This window comes from Sinocyclocheilus rhinocerous, unplaced genomic scaffold (assembly GCF_001515625.1).
Source record: "Sinocyclocheilus rhinocerous isolate Xijiao unplaced genomic scaffold, SAMN03320098_v1.1 scaffold2400, whole genome shotgun sequence".
Taxonomy (NCBI): Eukaryota; Metazoa; Chordata; class Actinopteri; order Cypriniformes; family Cyprinidae; genus Sinocyclocheilus; species Sinocyclocheilus rhinocerous.
In genome coordinates, this window is record NW_015646358.1 from 166,079 (window position 1) to 183,264 (window position 17,186).

Consider the following 17,186-nt stretch of genomic DNA (forward strand, 5'->3'; position numbering starts at 1 on the left):
TTGCTCATATAAAAGCTTTTTATTCCAGATAAATGCTGATCTTTGGATCTTTCTATTCATCAAAGAATCCTGGAAAAAAAAATGTACTCAACTGTTTTAAATATTAATAATCATTACTCCAGTCTAGTGTCACATGATCCTTCAGAAATCATTCTAATATGCTGATTTAATGATTATTAATATTTAAAACAGTTGAGTACATTTTTTTTTCCAAGATTCTTTGATAAATAGAAAGATCCAAAGATCAGCATTTATCTGAAATAAATGGGGGTGGGGGTAATTATAGAAATTAATACTTTTATTTAGCAAGGATGCTTTAAATTGATCAAAAGTGATGATAAATTAAAGACATTTATAATGGTTACAAAAGATTTCTATTTCAGATAAATGCTGTTCTTCTGAATTTTCTATTCATCAAAGAAACCTGAAAAAAATTCTACCCAGCTGTTTTCAACATAGACTGGAGTAATAATGCTGAAAATTCAGCTTTGCTTTGCAAAAATAAATAAAATGTTAAAATATATTCAAATAGAAAACAGTTATTTTAAATTGTAATAATATTTCACAGTATTACGTTTTTTTTTCTGAATTTTTGATCAAATAAATGCAGCCTTGGTGAGCACAAGACACTTCTTTCTGAAACATATATAAAATCTTACTGATCTCAGACTTTTGAATAAATAAATTAATAAAATAATAGCCAAGTACCTAAAGTCAGGAATCTTTTTTGTGCACATGAACCAAATCATTTTGGGAAACTGTTATACGTTTGCATTTAGGATGATTTTATTGCAAAATAACTTTTTATCCGCAGTTTTTTCCTAATCAGTTTCAATGAGACATTCTGTCAGTTGCACGGTGTGTGTTTCTTCAGGCCACACTTGGTTGCTCCGCTCACTGTCAAATCTTATTGGTCCAAAATCCTAAATCACATAATTCATAATGTTACATTAACATCATTTATCTTCTGTTTGGCTGTTTGCACATCATTTTTGCTTTCAGTGTGGACGGGCAAATTACTTGACGCTGTAACCTTCTCATGCTGCGCCTGTTTGAGACACAGCGTCAGTCTTAAACAAATGTCATGTAAATTAATGCAAATGTAAACTAAAATCCAGACTGCCCTCAGCGCTCTCAAAAGCTTCATTGAGCTCCACAGGCTGTGTAATTGTCCCGTGTTGATTACAGCAGTGTCCTCTCAATGTAAAAGTGCTCTCCTGCAGCTGACATAAACGCTCTCCGTCACAGCCGTATTGGTTTTGTGGTGTAACGCAGGAGATTCTCAGCCTGTGTGTTTGAACAGATGGACAGTTAGCACCTGCAGTCTGTGCTTTCTAGATTTTCTTTCTCTTCTTTCCTTCACAGCCCCTCAGAGCCAGACTCATGCACTCAGCCGCTCTCATTTCTCTGCTCATTGTTGGCATGTTTTTCCTGTTCTTACACTGTTTGCAAGGCAACACATACTGGTTAGGGTTTGTTGGAAACTGCTAACTCTACATATTAAACTTCTGCAATTAATTTAGTGTATATATGTATGTATATATAAAATTGTTAATTACTAAAATCAAAAAACTTCTTACTTAACAAAAAACATTAACTGATATAAAATAGAATATAAAAAACTTAAACGTTACATATATATTAATACAAAAAAATATATTTATCAAGGTTATTATGGTACTAATAAAACATTGGGTAAACATTAATTGATATTAAGTAAAATATTTTTTTTAAAAACTTACTTATCAAGATTATTATTGTTAAATACTAAAACCATGAATAAATTTCATTACTTGAAACTAAATTGAAAAAATAAATAAAACATTTTATTTCAGCTTGGCTATATACATTTTTATTTCAGCTATTTGCCAAGGCAACATTTCTTATTTTCATTTAGTTTAACTAAAGATTTTTGACTAGTTAAAATGAAAACAAAATATAAATTATATTAATAATTAATCTAATTTAAATATTAAGAAAAGCAATAAAAGTATTTGTGTGTGTGTGTATATATAATTTTTCTTTAATGTACAGCTGACTGCAAACAAGACATGTTCTGACAGTAAAAAACCTCAAAACCTACGTACAACCTAAAACTCAAATACTATCTTTTTTTCTGCCTTGCATGCCCTGCTGTTTCCTTCAGGAAATGCAAATCTTGTTTTTCTTTGCTCTCTCCTTTCAGTTTTTCCGTGCACGCATTGAGGATGTGCTCTGCCCCATTCCCGCCTCACCAGTGTACACCCTTCTCTTCGTTTGCCATGCTTCCATTCTGTTTTTCACCCCACTGCACTTCCTCCTCATCTTCATCATCAACACCTGGCCTCTTGAGAGCTTTCTTCAACAGAATTTCCTCAGTGAGAATAGAGTGTGAGGACACTGAAGGCTCCTCCTTTATCTTGCAGTGTTTAAGCGGTTTAAGTTGATTCATGGTTTCTTATGCACACATTAGCAAGTTGTGAATAAAGTTGCTAATAAAGTGATATGCTGTAGCTATATGAAATTTATGCAAACCTGAATTAGTCCTTCCTGTTCTGCAGGACATTTTTGACTCTTAAAAACCTGAATATGCTTGTTATAATTAAAAAAACACTATTTATATAAAAGGGTGTGACAGACTTCCAGAAATATCTTTGGTCAAGCTCAGACACATAAACGTTTTTAATTATAGCTTGATTATTTACACAATGGCAAGAAAATGAATCAAATGACTAACAAGTAGGAAATAAAGAGCTATTTTTAGTCATTGATTGCTCAGTCAGGGTTTAGCAGTTAGCGCTTTCATCAGGGAGTCAACTTGAAGCAGTATTCTTTTAGTAAAATTGATATACTAAAAAAAAAATCTGTTTTTATTAATCAATAAATATGTATTAATATTAATGTTTTTATTAATTTTACATTTGTTTTTATTTGAAATGATCAGCGTTCATTTTAATTTGTGAAAGTTATAGTAATTTTGTTGTATGTTTTTGTGTATTGTATGCATGTTTCGTTTGAGTAAAACTATCATCATATCATATGCATATGGAAACTCAAAGGTCCTCATGGCAACCCGTCAAAAGAAAAGAAATCGTGACAGAAATACATTACTATATTACTTCCATGTTTTAATTTTAATAGTAAACCCCCTTTGTTTGACAAAAACATAAAAGAGTTTGTTTCCTTTTCATTTTATTAAAAGATATATTAATGTTTTATGCCTTCATTTGATAACCAGAAAAATTTAAATACACAATAGAATTTCTGAGAGAAAAAAAATCATAGGGCTATTGTAAAAATAAATATTAATAAATTAAGTTGTTTTTATGCATTCAAATAATTTGACATGCTTAAACACAGAATTTGGTAACAATAAAACAGAACATGAGAGAAAAAAGGGCTGCCCCCTAATAGTCGACTAACCGTTAGTTGACGAGGAGAGGGTTAGTCGACCAAAATTTAATTAGTTGCAGAAAAAAAAACACATTCCACAGGAAGTGGCGAAGTCACATAGTCGTGGCGGACAGATCATTAACAGCTGGACTATGTGGTAATTACTAGAGCCCGGCCAATATATCGTTTAGCCGATATTATCGGCCGATATGAGCCTGTCACCGATATATCGGTATCGGCGAATATGCAGGCGATACGCCGCCGATATGAAAATTTTTTTACAGAACATATAACGCAGATAAAATGCTTGAAATGGTGTAATTACTTAGTTTGTCCAGCAGAGCGCGCTCCATTGTTTGCTACTGGTGACCTGGATGAAACGCTTTAAAGGTTAAGTCTATGGAAAACCATTGAAACTTTGAACGGCCATATCTCCGTAATTCAACTTTACTGTTCAGTGCACTGATGTCAGACTCATTTTGAATAAAGTTTATTGTTAAATTGTTAAATGCCCTGCCTCCATCATTACATATCTTTGTCACGTCATTATAAGTGTTTGATCACCACATTTGAGTGATCATTGCAAAAAATGTGTTTATGTATATATATTCTGTTTATGTATATACTGTATTCTATATATAGTACCAGTCAACTGTTTGGACACACGAATGGGAAAGTGTCCAAACTTTTGACTGGTACTGTACTATAATATACACGAAGAATATCGGCTGATATATCGATATCGGCCCTTTTTTTTTACTCCCAAATATCGGTATCGTATCGGCCCCAAAAAACCCATATCGGTCGGGCTCTACTAATTACAGTACATCGGACAACCAAGCGTTCGTTCCGTTCATCGACCTCAAATGTGGCTTATCATCTGAAACATGTAAGTAGCAGCATCATTACATGGCCGCTCGCTCTAACGTTAACCTAGAAAAATGTGTGCTATTCAAGTGTTTGTGCGGAGTGTGGAAGCTGAAGAGTAGCGAGCTCACTGCATGACAGTTAACTTAGAGGCACTGGTGTGATCAATACAGAGTAATACATCTTTCGAATTTGTAAAAGGTTTACTTTTATTTCTGTGCACTTACAATAACAACAAAACATTGTGCTTTTGTAAAATAATGAAAGCAAACAGGGTGCACTTTCCGCCGTCTAGGTCTCTGTGAACTTCAGCACGTCAAAAAAAAAATTTACCGAAACTCTGTGCTTGCCTCACAGACATTTATATATATATAGAAAGTGAAATGTCTACTTTTAAATGAACCAATTCAAATGGAAAACTAATATTTTTAGATTATGTAATCCATATGAAACGTGCACATTCACTGTGGAGATGACGAGTCAGTGTCGTCGACTTCATCACTGCCGCCGGAAATACAGAAAACACTAGTTTATCAGTGAATTATTATAATGTTAAGGACGTCTTCTTGATGCATTCATAATCATTACTTCTGCCGGTGTGCTGTGCAAAGTTTTATGCATGCGCTTGAGCGCTGATAGGCAATTAAAGGCTCATTATTATGAATTATATGGTTTATTAATATAAACGTGCGATTAGTCGACTAATTGCTAAAAATGAACTACTACTCGAATACAAAAATTTTTAGTCAAGGGCATTTTTTTGTTAAACTTTTAATAAATTGATGTTAAATTGTATAGGTTTCACTTATTATTATTTTACTTAATTAGGCATGCTTTTTTAAAATGAAATTTAATTAAACCATTACAAAAAAGGAGTCAATTAATACCGGGGGGAAAAAACAGAACCCAGAAAAATGTTAATGGAAAAAATGGAATTTGGAAAAAATAAAACATTTCATAGGGCCCTAAATTATATCCCTGATTTGAAGTTGAAATTGATACTATTTGGAAATGTTGTTAAAGTAAATCTGATCTCAAACCACAGTCGGTGATTTAAAAATCAAACTTGTGTTCATTTAATGGTGATATTGTGATTTTCTTTTTTTTTTTTTTTAAGTAATATGATATGGCTTTAATATTTGATCCATGTATTAAGATGAGGACAGGAAAATGTACTGCATAGTAGGAATGTTTGTCTTGTAGGTTTAAAGTACATAAAATGTTTACACTTTCCATGTGACTTCCTGCAGGACTTTCTTCTGATGTTCCTGCATCATGTGGCCACCATCTGTCTGATCACCTTCTCATATGTGAATAACATGGCTCGGGTGGGAACGCTGGTCATGTGCCTGCATGATGCTGCCGACGTCCTGCTGGAGGTGACTTCCTATCACAGCCATTAAAACCACAGAAAAGACACAATTCTGTGAATTATTAATATATATGTCAAAACCTACAGCCATGTTACTGTGATGCATAATGTGAAAAAAATAAAGAAAATTTTTAAAAATACTTTTTTTATTTATTTATTTTTTTTACTAATTTTGTTACTTATCCATATAATGACTTTATGGATTTTTTTTATGGTCCATGTTATCTGTTCCATTATATTGTACAATCAGGAATCAAGATAGGTGATGCAAGATGTGCTATTTACATGCATTAGATGTCTGTCGTGTTGATATAAATCATGCAGCAAATTGTGTTTGTAGGCTGCTAAAATGGCCAACTACGGCAAATGCCAGAGACTCTGCAACGTCCTGTTCGTAATGTTTGCCCTGGTGTTCATCAGTTCCAGGCTGGGAGTGTATCCTGTATGGTAAGTCAGTCCTTTCCTGTCAGTAACAGATGATGTGCTGTTAATAATGTTCACGCTGGCATCTGAACACCTCTGAACCTCTCATTCTCATCTGTATATCTCAAATCTTCTATTTTATCATCTTTACCAGCATTTTCATTTCAGGTTTTGACACCTTCAGTCAATGATGTTGCCAAGTAATAGTTACTATGGCTACAGCAGTAGTGTCGATGAGAATGAGAGAAACAGATGGCCTTGTGCTTTTTACAGCTATAATGGGCATTTAATCACTGAAAGAAATAGCATTGTGCTTTAATAAAACCACTATTTTTAACTTGATTTCATTAGACCATTTAACATCTCAAATAAACAGGCTTTGGCTAAAATGGAGCTGCGCATTTGTGACAATGTCGATTACCACAAGAAATAACTACAACTAGTGTTGTTATTGTTAACTAAAACAAACTAGTAAAAATTATTTTCTTTATTGAAATAAAGCTGATATAAAATAAATATTAGATGAAAACTTAAATATTAGTATTATTGAAAATAAAATACTATTACAGTTTTTATTAATATTTTGAATCCATTTTTATTTTTGTTATTTTATTTTAGTTAAAGTTTAGTCATTTTGTTGAGTGCTTTTGTAATTTTTTTGTAGTTATTTTTTTAATATGTCTAATGTCTATAGAGTTTTAGTAATTTTTATGTCAGTTTTAGTTATTTTGGTACATTAAGGAAAACTAAAATGAGAAATTGTGCCTTGGCAACTAGCTGAAATAAAGTTTTCACTTTATATTCAGTTAACGAATTTTATTTCAAGTAACAAAAACTACACTAATAAAATTACAAAAATTAATTACCTGTACTGACGTTTTTTTATATCTGTTACTAGGGCAACCAGAACTAGTAACGTCTACTAGTACAGTGGCTGGTGACATGCAGCAACGACTATGGCAGGGTTTATTTTTAATGTAACTGATCTCACGTGAGGGGTTTGAAGCCATATTTGTTGAATATACTTGTCCTAATGAAATATCATATATTGTTGTAATGAAATGTGTTTGCAGGATTTTAAACAGCACTGTGTTTGAGAGCTGGGAGATTGTTGGGCCGTACCCGTCGTGGTGGGTGTTTAACGTGCTGCTCGTCCTGCTGCAGGCCCTGCACACCTTCTGGTCGTACCTCATAGTGCGCATCGCCTGCAGGGCAATCTCCAGAGGAAAGGTGAGGCTTCAGAAAAACACAACTCTCATTGCTAGCCTAGGGACGCTAATACATCTTGTGCCATTCATTTAGCAAAGCTGTCACATGACAGATCTCTGACATGTTATTGAGTTTATCAGAAATATTTCAGTTTATCTTTAGCCCTATACGGACAGTAATTGTTTCTCACGGCGGATGTCTGAAAATAAATTTGAATGGCTCTTCAGTGATAAAACTCATGCGTTTGGAGGAAGATTTAGGCCAAGTCCATACGTACATGGGTATTTTTATAAACAGAGTTTTTCCTTCTTCCATTTTTAAAAAAATCTCCGTCCACATGAAAACCGCATGCTATGAAGCACTGTCAAGTGCATGCCAAACCAACAGGTGGCGATATAATCTCAACCGTAAAGCCATGTTGGCCAATCAGAAGCCTGAAAAAGTTTCCAGTAGGCGGAGATAACAGCGCAGGCGCCGACGTCACAAGCCAAAAACTCCGGTTTCACTGTCTACACGATAACACTGCAACCGGAGTTTTTGAAAATCTTCACCCTGGCAGGCGTTTTCAAAAATGTTCGGTTTCAGTGAACTGGTGCTGCGTTTGTGTGTGGACAAACGGCCTAACTGCGTAGAAAAAGCTGCGGTTTGTGTGGACAGGGCCTTATTCTCAGTGGAGGAGTGAGTTCTGTGATCCTAAAACATGGAAATGCATTTTTCTCAGGTCAGATCACATTTAGCATGACAATGAATTTAATAATCAGAAAATAATATTCTATTTAGTTGGTTTATTTATTTAATAATAGGAACTGGATTGACACTCTACGGTTTCAATTGTTTTGTCTTGCATTTTATCTCAAAATGTTGGATGCAGCCTTATTTACATAAAGCAACTATTTGACTGTTTGGTCAACTCGTAAAATGATTTGTTGCATAAGGCCAAATTTATATAAATACATCATTTTAAATTTTATTGCATACCTGTTGCTGCCATAAAAATGGCCCAGTTCAAAACCTAGTGATTTTGTCGTCTTTTTTTTTTTCTTTTTCTTCTTAAGAGCTCCCAATATTCTTCTTCTAAACAGTTTCCAGCATTTCAGTAATAAAAAAAAGTGTCCAAATTTAAGATGCATGCATGTTACCACTAGGGTTGTGACAGTGAGGAAATTTTCCCACCGGTTAATCGACGTGTGACAACACCGGTAATACCGGTATCACCGTGGGGGCGGTGCGTTCCCTCTTTTCCTCGCTTTCCTTCGCTTTTAAATAGCTTGTAAAATATGCGTGCGCATTTTACTTTCACTTTTAAATAGCGGCAATTCGGCGTAAAGCAATTGTTCGTTTTTAGTTAGCTTGAATTTTCCCTCTTTTCCTCGCTTTCCGTCGCTTTTAAATAGCTTAAAAGCGCCGTGCGCATTTTACTTTCACTTTTGAATTAACGGCAGTTTGGCTTCAATTGCTTGAATGCAACAACAAAATACAACGTCAAACTCACTTTAGCCTATATGTAAAACATATAACTTTTATTAACAAAACAAATACAAATACACCATGCTATAGGGCAGGCTATGCCTAATTTAAAATAACAAATAACTTGCATAAAGTTTAATAGGTATACAAAACTGGAAATAAGTAAACATGTATAATATATAACCAAATAAATAAGAAACGTAGAACGTTTATTAGCAAAACGAGTAAGAAAGCTTGGAGGCACGGCATACACCTTGATGTCAAATAAAATAAATAAATGACGCAAAGTTTAAATAAAGTAAAAATCAGCAAACAATGTGGAACCAATTAAATAAGAAACGAATGTTTAAAAAAACTTCCAAAATCACCTTAGATAAACGGCAAAAGTCAACAGGCTTTTCAAAATCCAAAATATTGCCAAACAGGCGCTTTTGCATTTCGTTTCAAAACTAAATCATCCGCGATCGTCTTGTCTGTCTCACCTCACCTCACTCTTCTTGTCAGTCAGCTCGACTCACTCTCCTCACTGGAGAAATCTGATCTGTGATGCTACTGTCGTTCGGCACGCTGCATTGAGCAGCCGCGTTCAGTTTTTAATTGTAGTGTCTGTTCTTTTACTGAACTAAATTATTTTTATTACTATAAAAAATCAAAACAACGGTGGGGGTCGGTGACGCGGTGGGCAAGTGACATAACCGGTGTTGCGGCTTAACACCGGTATCACCGTCAGCACCATCTATCGCGGCAAGCCTAGTTACCACATGGCACAGCAGTTACCAAGGATTTACAAAAGATGTGGATTCAAATTAGGGCTGAACGATTAATTGCATTTGCAATAATATCGCGATATGAAAAAAAACGCTATTTTTCAACCGCAGAGGCTGCGATTACACTCGGTCACGTGACACGCGAGCGTAAAGAGGTGTGTTCGACTTGAAGATCGATCGGTGTATGACAAAGTACGGCGAGAGAAAGCATAAGGAGACGTACGCTCTCTTATAGCTCTCGCGTTACTTTGATGACACACACCCATCGATCTAAGCAGCGCTGCTTCAAGGAAGCATCAAGTTGGCACGCTACAGTGTTGCCAAGTCCACGGTTTGCCTCCAAAAATTTGATATTTAGCCCCTAGAGTGCGAATCTTACCAGGGGAACCCCTCCAAAAAACGTGTATTTTACCTCCTGGAATGCGGTAAAATAAAGAACCGATGGACCCCCCTCGAAATGCGATTGGGCTAGTTTTGAGTAGCAATTTCGGCGGGTTTTGTTGTGAAAACCTGGCAACCTTGGCACGCTACACACGGAGTAACAGCGTTACGGTGCATTTCATTACTGAAATAATATATATATTCTTATTTATTTAAAGTCTGTCCAAAGTTAACAGACAGTGTTTAAAAAGTGCAATTCACATGTTTACATAGGCCTATATGTTTATTACAGTGACTTTGAATTCCCTAAATACTGAGTGTGGTAAAGCAACAGACTTGTTTTTATATTTCTGCAATCTACTTTAGTTTGTGTGATTTGTTACTGACTTTCATATTAATGTTTACACCAGGCTTATTTGTCAGTGCTTTATGTTGTCATAATTATTAGCCTACATGCTGCTTACAAGGTTGGAAGTTCAAGAAATCAGTCAATATACTGTGATTGTAGTTGTTAAATAAAAAGGTCATTCATATCAATTCATGCATCACCCAATTTCATCGTAACATATAGGCCTGACCTACAGAAAAGAACATTTATGTTTAATCTATCTAATAGTGTGTTGGTCATACTATACAATGATTTATAGCTTGTCTTTGTTGAATAATACAGAACATAAAGAGCTTAAAAAAAATAATTGCATATTAAATCGCAATCGCAATATTGGTAAAAAAAAAATCGCAATTAGATTATTTTCCAAAATCGTTCAGCCCTAATATAAAGCCTGTTATCTAGAATATGTTTGTTCTGTATATCCAAAGATATGATATATCTTTGTCATTTTATGTACAATAGAATTCTATTTCTTGTTATATACATCATTCTATTTTTATATCTATATATCATTCAATATGTAATTCCTTATTCTACATATTCTGTCATGTCTCTTTATTCTGTCATTCTGTCTATCTCTGTTGTTCTACATATCATTCTGTATACCCTTTTTTCCTGTTGTTTACTCCAGTGAAAATGTTTTGTCATTAATAGGTGTTGGTTAATTGCAATCTTTCTACCTTTCAAGCGAAACAAGGTGTATGTAATGCTTCATCTTTGATTTAGAACATGCAGAGCCCTATTGATGACATTAGTCTCTGTGCATTGTTGCCAGAGATGTCCCACCTGCAGAGTACGATGGGAGATGAAAGGAGACGGATAGGCACGTGAATAGACTTCATTCCACCGGTGTGTTGTTTCTTGGCAGTGCCGAGATTTGTGCACAGATTGTTGTTCTCCACCCACCCTCCCCCAACAATGTAATCAGTGAGCAAATGGTAGACACCAGAAAGCCCACTCTTATGGGGCACGCCTCGCCCACCTTTGCCACAAATATGGAGAGAACATTAAAATGTGTGCACAAGCAATTTGTTATTGGATGGAGACATTCGATAACATCTTGCCTGTTCATTTCCTCCTGCCTCCCATAGCCGCAATATGGCACTTATTGTGTGCTCTTTACATTCACGGAATAACTCATCTGCTAAATGAATAAATGTAAATTTGTGTTGAGGTACTATTGTCAAAGGCCAAAAATTCATAAGAACTTTCTGCAGATGAGTGGCACAGTTTTTGTTCAGCAAGGCAGTATGCATAATATCCTCATTAAAAAGAGAGAAATTAATTACTTTAGAGTGCTTTTGCTGTGCGTCTTAATGAGGTGATTAAATGGTTGCACACACCTATCATTTTCTTCAAAATTTGCATTGCATTTCTTCAGTATTGAAAATGCCCCAGATATTTGAAATATAGGGGCATACAATTATTTTCAGCTATTTTTGTTTTTGATGTTGATTTTTGGTAACATTATCTTTCAGATTGAGAATTTATTACATATAATTAATGAAGAACTTTTGAATAAGTGGACACTGTGTGTGTGTTTTTTTTTTATGCTCACCAAGCCTGCATTTATTCAATAAAAAATACAGTAAAAAATCTAATTTTGTTAAATATTATTACAATTTAAATAACTGTTTTCTGTTTGGATATTTTTTCAAATGTACTTTATTCCTGCAATGGCAAAATTCAGCAGCAAAAAATCATTCTAATATGATGAATTGGTGCTCAAAGCATGTATTTGTGAAAACCTTGATTTACAGTGTGAGTAAAGACATTTATAATATTACAAAAAATATATTTCAAATAAATGCTGTTCATTGAAAGAATCAAAGAATCCTGAAGACTGGAGTAATGGCTGATTAAAAGTCAGCTTTGCCATCACAGGTATAAATTACAATTAAAAAAAAAAACTTATATTAATGTATTGATTACAAATACAGCCTTTGTCAGCGTAATAGACTTTCCAAAACATAAAAAAAATTGTAATTCCAAACTTTTGGCTGACAGTGTGTATACATTATATGTTATCATAATTAATAATGCAAGTTCTTATTGAGATGATTTTATTAAAGCAAAACATATTTTGCCCGTGAAAAGGAATAGAAATAGTAAGTAGAATGTAATGAGAATTGTATTGAAAAAAATGGTAACACTTTATTTTAAGGACCAATTCTCATTATTAACTATAATGCATATTACTAGAATTGGCTGTTTATTAGTACTTATAAAGCACATATTAATGCCTTATTCTGCATGACCATATTTTAGATCCCTTAATCCAACCCCATACCTAAACTTAACAACTACCTCTCTAACTATTAATAAGCAGCAAATTAGGCAAAAGTCATTGTTAATAGTTAGTTAATAGTGAGAATTTGACCTTAAAATAGTGTGACCAAAAAAAATCTAATAAGCAAATATTGCCCCTTAATAAAATATTAATTTCTGACACTGATCCATAAAGCATGGAGAAAGGCCACAATGCTAGGCATGAGATATTACACAAAGCATGACAACCCCAGTGAGCTCACAAGAGAAGGTAAAACAAAGACATTGAATTACAAAGACCATTTCATGGCCATTAATAATATGAATGAGCTGTGTTAAAATGAAATCCACAGACAAGAGACTTGGTAAATCAACACACCACCACAAATGGCTTTCTGTCAATATGATTTTTGCCTGGCGGGCGATACAGTTCTGATGATGTAATGAGCAATTATCTTTGAGTAATAGTGCCAGTTGTTTAGCGACGCAGTTTTGTATTAGCGGCACTACGGGACTGAGAAGTTGAGACCCATTAATCTCCTTGCTGCTGCTGTTGCTACTAGATTTTATATTTACACTGTACGTGTAAATATACTGACGTACTGACTTTACTTTACTGACTAATGTAGTTAGGAAGCATCCTTGATGTATGCCTATTTTAAGAAGAAACAATAGTGTTGCAGCACAAATAGACAGAATAACCTGTTTGCTTTTTGATGCAGATGTTTAAGTCTCTTTTAAAACCTCTCTAGTCTGACTTTGCCTTAGCTAAAACTCACTTTGAACAACCCAGACGTTAAGGAGTGTGCCGTTTTTGTCTGGTTCCTTAAAGGCTCTCAAAGTAATCCCAGAATAAGATGTATAAGTGTTTTAAAGCAGTTTAAGGAGCCATATTGATCGACATCCTACAAAATGGACTGGAAGGAACAACTGTGTCTGCAGAAGTCCAGCTCGCCTGTTCTCCGCTGAGCGTCGGGGTTTGCGCGGCCTTGCTTCAGAAGAAATGCTCCAGATCAATAAGCCATTAGCACCCAAATGAGCAGACCTGGGAAGCTTAAGCTCAGTGTAGTGTGACCTTAGCCCCCGGTGTCATTTGTTAACGTTCTTATCTCCCCGCCTTTTAACGTCCACCTGGACAGCCTGCATGGGTCTCAAAAGCCAAAGCGTTCCCCAGGATGCATCATTGCCTCAGGCTTTGCAAACACGGCAGTGAGTCGTGAAATGAGATTTCAGCACTATCATTGTCTGACTGCTTGGCCTAAAAAATGGCATCTTTCCCCAGGGTCTTCACTCACCGTTTCTAACAATCAGAGGGACAGATCAATGAGGTAGAGCCGGGAGTGTTGTAAAGCACCGATACAGGAGAAATGATGCAATTAAAACGCGCCTCTGAAGGCACGTAACGGGCGATGATTTAACTAAGTGACGCAAAGAGCGATTAGCTCAGCTAAACTGTGTTTACATACGTTTGCAGCGGCCTGGCCTACAGAAAAGAACATTTATGTTTAATCTGTCTAATATTGTGTTGGTCATACTATACAATGATTTATTGCTTGTCTTTGTACTAATAATACAGAACATAGGGAGCTTTAAAAAAAATTGCATATTAAAATCGCAATATTGGTAAATAAAATCGCAATTAGATTATTTTCCAAAATCGTTCAGCCCTAATTCAAATGGCAATTAAATTACAGCACGACCTCTCAGTGCTTGTCAAAAACAGAAGGTAATTCAGATGGGAATTTTCACACGGGTGGTGGGAGGAAAAACATTCTGGATTTGGACAGCAATAAAATCACTATCTAGCTCTTGTTAATGTTGAAATGACCTTACTTCCCCATGAGAAACAATTACTGTCTGAATAGTGCTATTGCTGCATGTATGAAGGGTGTAAACAGTTAACATGTAGTCTGAGGGAGTTGAAATTTCTGCTGATTACGTAGCTTTCAAAGTCAGCATGAAATCAAATTGACTATTTTTTACTTTAGTACATGCTCCTGGTCTTATTGTGAATGATTAACTTACTGCATGTTATTGCAAAAAATACATTTTCTTAATCATTCATCAAAATGCAATAAATTGCTTTATAATAAACTGACGTTACCAAGCTGAAGCAGCAAAATTCATATCAGTATTAATAGCTGCAATACTGCAAATAAAACGTCCAATATTGCTTATGTACACACACATGCTTCATACGTGTAATGTGTCTCCATATGGTGTTTCATATAAACAAATCAAACAAACAAGAAGTTTGTAAATGTGTGTACATGAGCAACTGAGTATTTTAATAGGAGATAAATATGATGTTAAATAAATGACCTCAGCCTTTAAATGAGGCACTCATGATCCAGTGATCACAATCAGAAATGTAACCATTGGCAGAGAATCAGAGATTGTTGATATAGAACTCAGATTGTTACACGATTGCTTGATTGATTGCTATCAAACTGGGTTCACTAACTACTTTAACCTGTATTCCTCTGTTTATGTGCTTTTTTCTCGTCTTTGTCTTCATCGCTGCCATCAAAGGCGGGAAAATGGAATCCTTTACATGTAAGTAGGTGATTGAAAAAAAAGAGTTTGGTGCAAAATTGCCATTTAATTAGCAGCAAAAAAAACAAAAACACCATTGTCCTGTGTACTGGCTGCATTTAACTTCTCAGAGTTATGTTAAAGGTCTGTTTCTCAGAAACACTACTGTTCAAAAGTTTGGGGTCAGTAAGATTTTTTTTTAAGGATATTAACACTTATTCAGCAAAGATGCATTAAATTGATCCAAAATGACAGTAAAGACATTTATAATGTTACAAAAGATTTCTATTTCATATAAATGCGGTTCATCAAAGAATCCAAAAAAATCAGCTTTGCATCACAGGAATCAATTACATTTTCAAATATATTCCGATACAAAACAGTTATTTTAAATTGTAATAATATTTCACTCTATTGCTGTTTCTACTGTATTTTTGATCAAATAAAAGCAGCATTGGTGAGCAGAAGAGACTTCTATCCAAAACATTAACAAGTCTTACTGACCACAAACATCTAAAATGTCAAAAAACTGTCACACCTGGGTGGTCAGAAAGCAAAGTCACTTCTAATTGTCAAAATATAGTGCTAGATAAAGTATGCACTGTCATCTTAACCGTCTCTCTAATCTTCCTAGGTGTCAAAGGATGACCGCAGTGACATTGAGTCCAGCTCTGATGAAGACGAGGTTCTTCCTCCCTCTCAGAAACATCAGACTAATGGGACCAACGGCACCAACGGCTACCTGTCCTCGTCCCCGTGCCCAGACGAACACTAACCGTTTCACCGGGCCCCAGCTGCATCACTCTCCGTTGTGTCAAATCCTGTATGAACATTACCGGTCCCGTACTGGAACTTCTCAATAATGTGAATGCGGTTCTGTTTCGGTTGCTCGCTTTTCACCATTTCCCCCCCCAGATGTTTTGTGTTCCATTCGTTGGCTTTTGTTTTTGTGGTTGTTTATCCTGCGACATTCGTTATCGAAGCACCTTTTAGATTCAATGCGACTCGCTCTTTTCTTTCGAGCAGGTGAATGAAAGCGCCGTTCTTTCTTTCATAATCACGTGAGCATGCTGCTGCGGTCATGTATTCTGGCATCATGGGAACAGTAGGTTTCTTGGATTAGTGTTTTTTTTCTATTGATTTATTTTTTGTAACTTTAATTTTTTTTTTTTTACATATGTTCCACTTTTCCATGACAAGATGTCGGTGCTGGAGCTGGTGCCCAGTCTAGAACCGCTCTGGATGCGTTTTCTTATTTGCCAACTATGGTCCGTCATTACCAACATAGTTCAATGATTTTGGTGTTTCCTGAATCCATAGTTCCAACAAACATTTGCGAAAATCGTCACACAACTGTGTGGTTGGATCTACAGCTCTCCACCTGTGCTTAGAAGCATTTCCCAGCAAACAAAAATATGTTCTATGAATGTTTTGCCAACATTCCCATTAAAGTTATAAACACTCTGAATGTTCAAAATGTACCGTTTTTTGTTTTTTTAAGTGTTTTAGAACGTTTTTTCTTGGTTTTGCAAATATGTTACTGGAACATTCCATTTTATACTTTTCAAACATTTTGGGAACGTTACTTTTAAATGTATATTTACAAAACATTAGACAAGCATCCAAAAGAAGTTTCCCAAAACATACCATGTGCAAGTACAGTATGTGAATGTCAGATGCTTGATTTTGTGCATTCCGAAAGAAATTGTGATTCAAAATGCAACGTTTTGAAAAAAATCTTTTTATCTCTTTCAGGTCAACTGTTGTTGTGGTTGAGAAACATTTTGAAGGGAATCTTGCAAGTTAGTTGAACAGTTTTAACTACCTACTCGAATAACACGGACAGTTTAGTTTAATAGTACAGACATCAGTGACTTCTCATAACTTTGGCTAACATTCTGGCAAATTTCTCTGGCAAGTTATGAACAAACCTTCTTCCAGTAACGTTAATAAAGCATTTGTTGTAGTTATCTGGTCTTTAATAATGTTCTCCAACCATTAGCACAAAAATGTTATTTATACCTCATTCATGGAATGTTTTTTTCTATAATGTTTCAGTTGCATATTTGTATAACGTTTTTAAATGTTACTACTTCAGAGAACATTCAATGGTAACATTTCCATAATGTCTGCA

At 35.1% G+C, this 17,186-nt stretch overlaps 1 protein-coding gene across 1 annotated transcript in view; it reads left to right on the forward strand.

Annotated features, from left to right (window-relative positions):
* Positions 1 to 16,207, forward strand: part of LOC107707597 (ceramide synthase 6-like) — a 47,697-nt gene extending 31,490 nt beyond the window's left edge. The window contains exons 8-12 of the mRNA XM_016511674.1: positions 5,490 to 5,618; positions 5,952 to 6,058; positions 7,108 to 7,264; positions 15,050 to 15,073; positions 15,687 to 16,207. Coding sequence (XP_016367160.1) covers positions 5,490 to 5,618; positions 5,952 to 6,058; positions 7,108 to 7,264; positions 15,050 to 15,073; positions 15,687 to 15,827 — 558 coding nt within the window. The 3' untranslated portion in view covers positions 15,828 to 16,207. The remainder of the gene's footprint in view (positions 1 to 5,489; positions 5,619 to 5,951; positions 6,059 to 7,107; positions 7,265 to 15,049; positions 15,074 to 15,686) is intronic.
* The last annotated feature ends 979 nt before the right edge of the window (positions 16,208 to 17,186 follow it).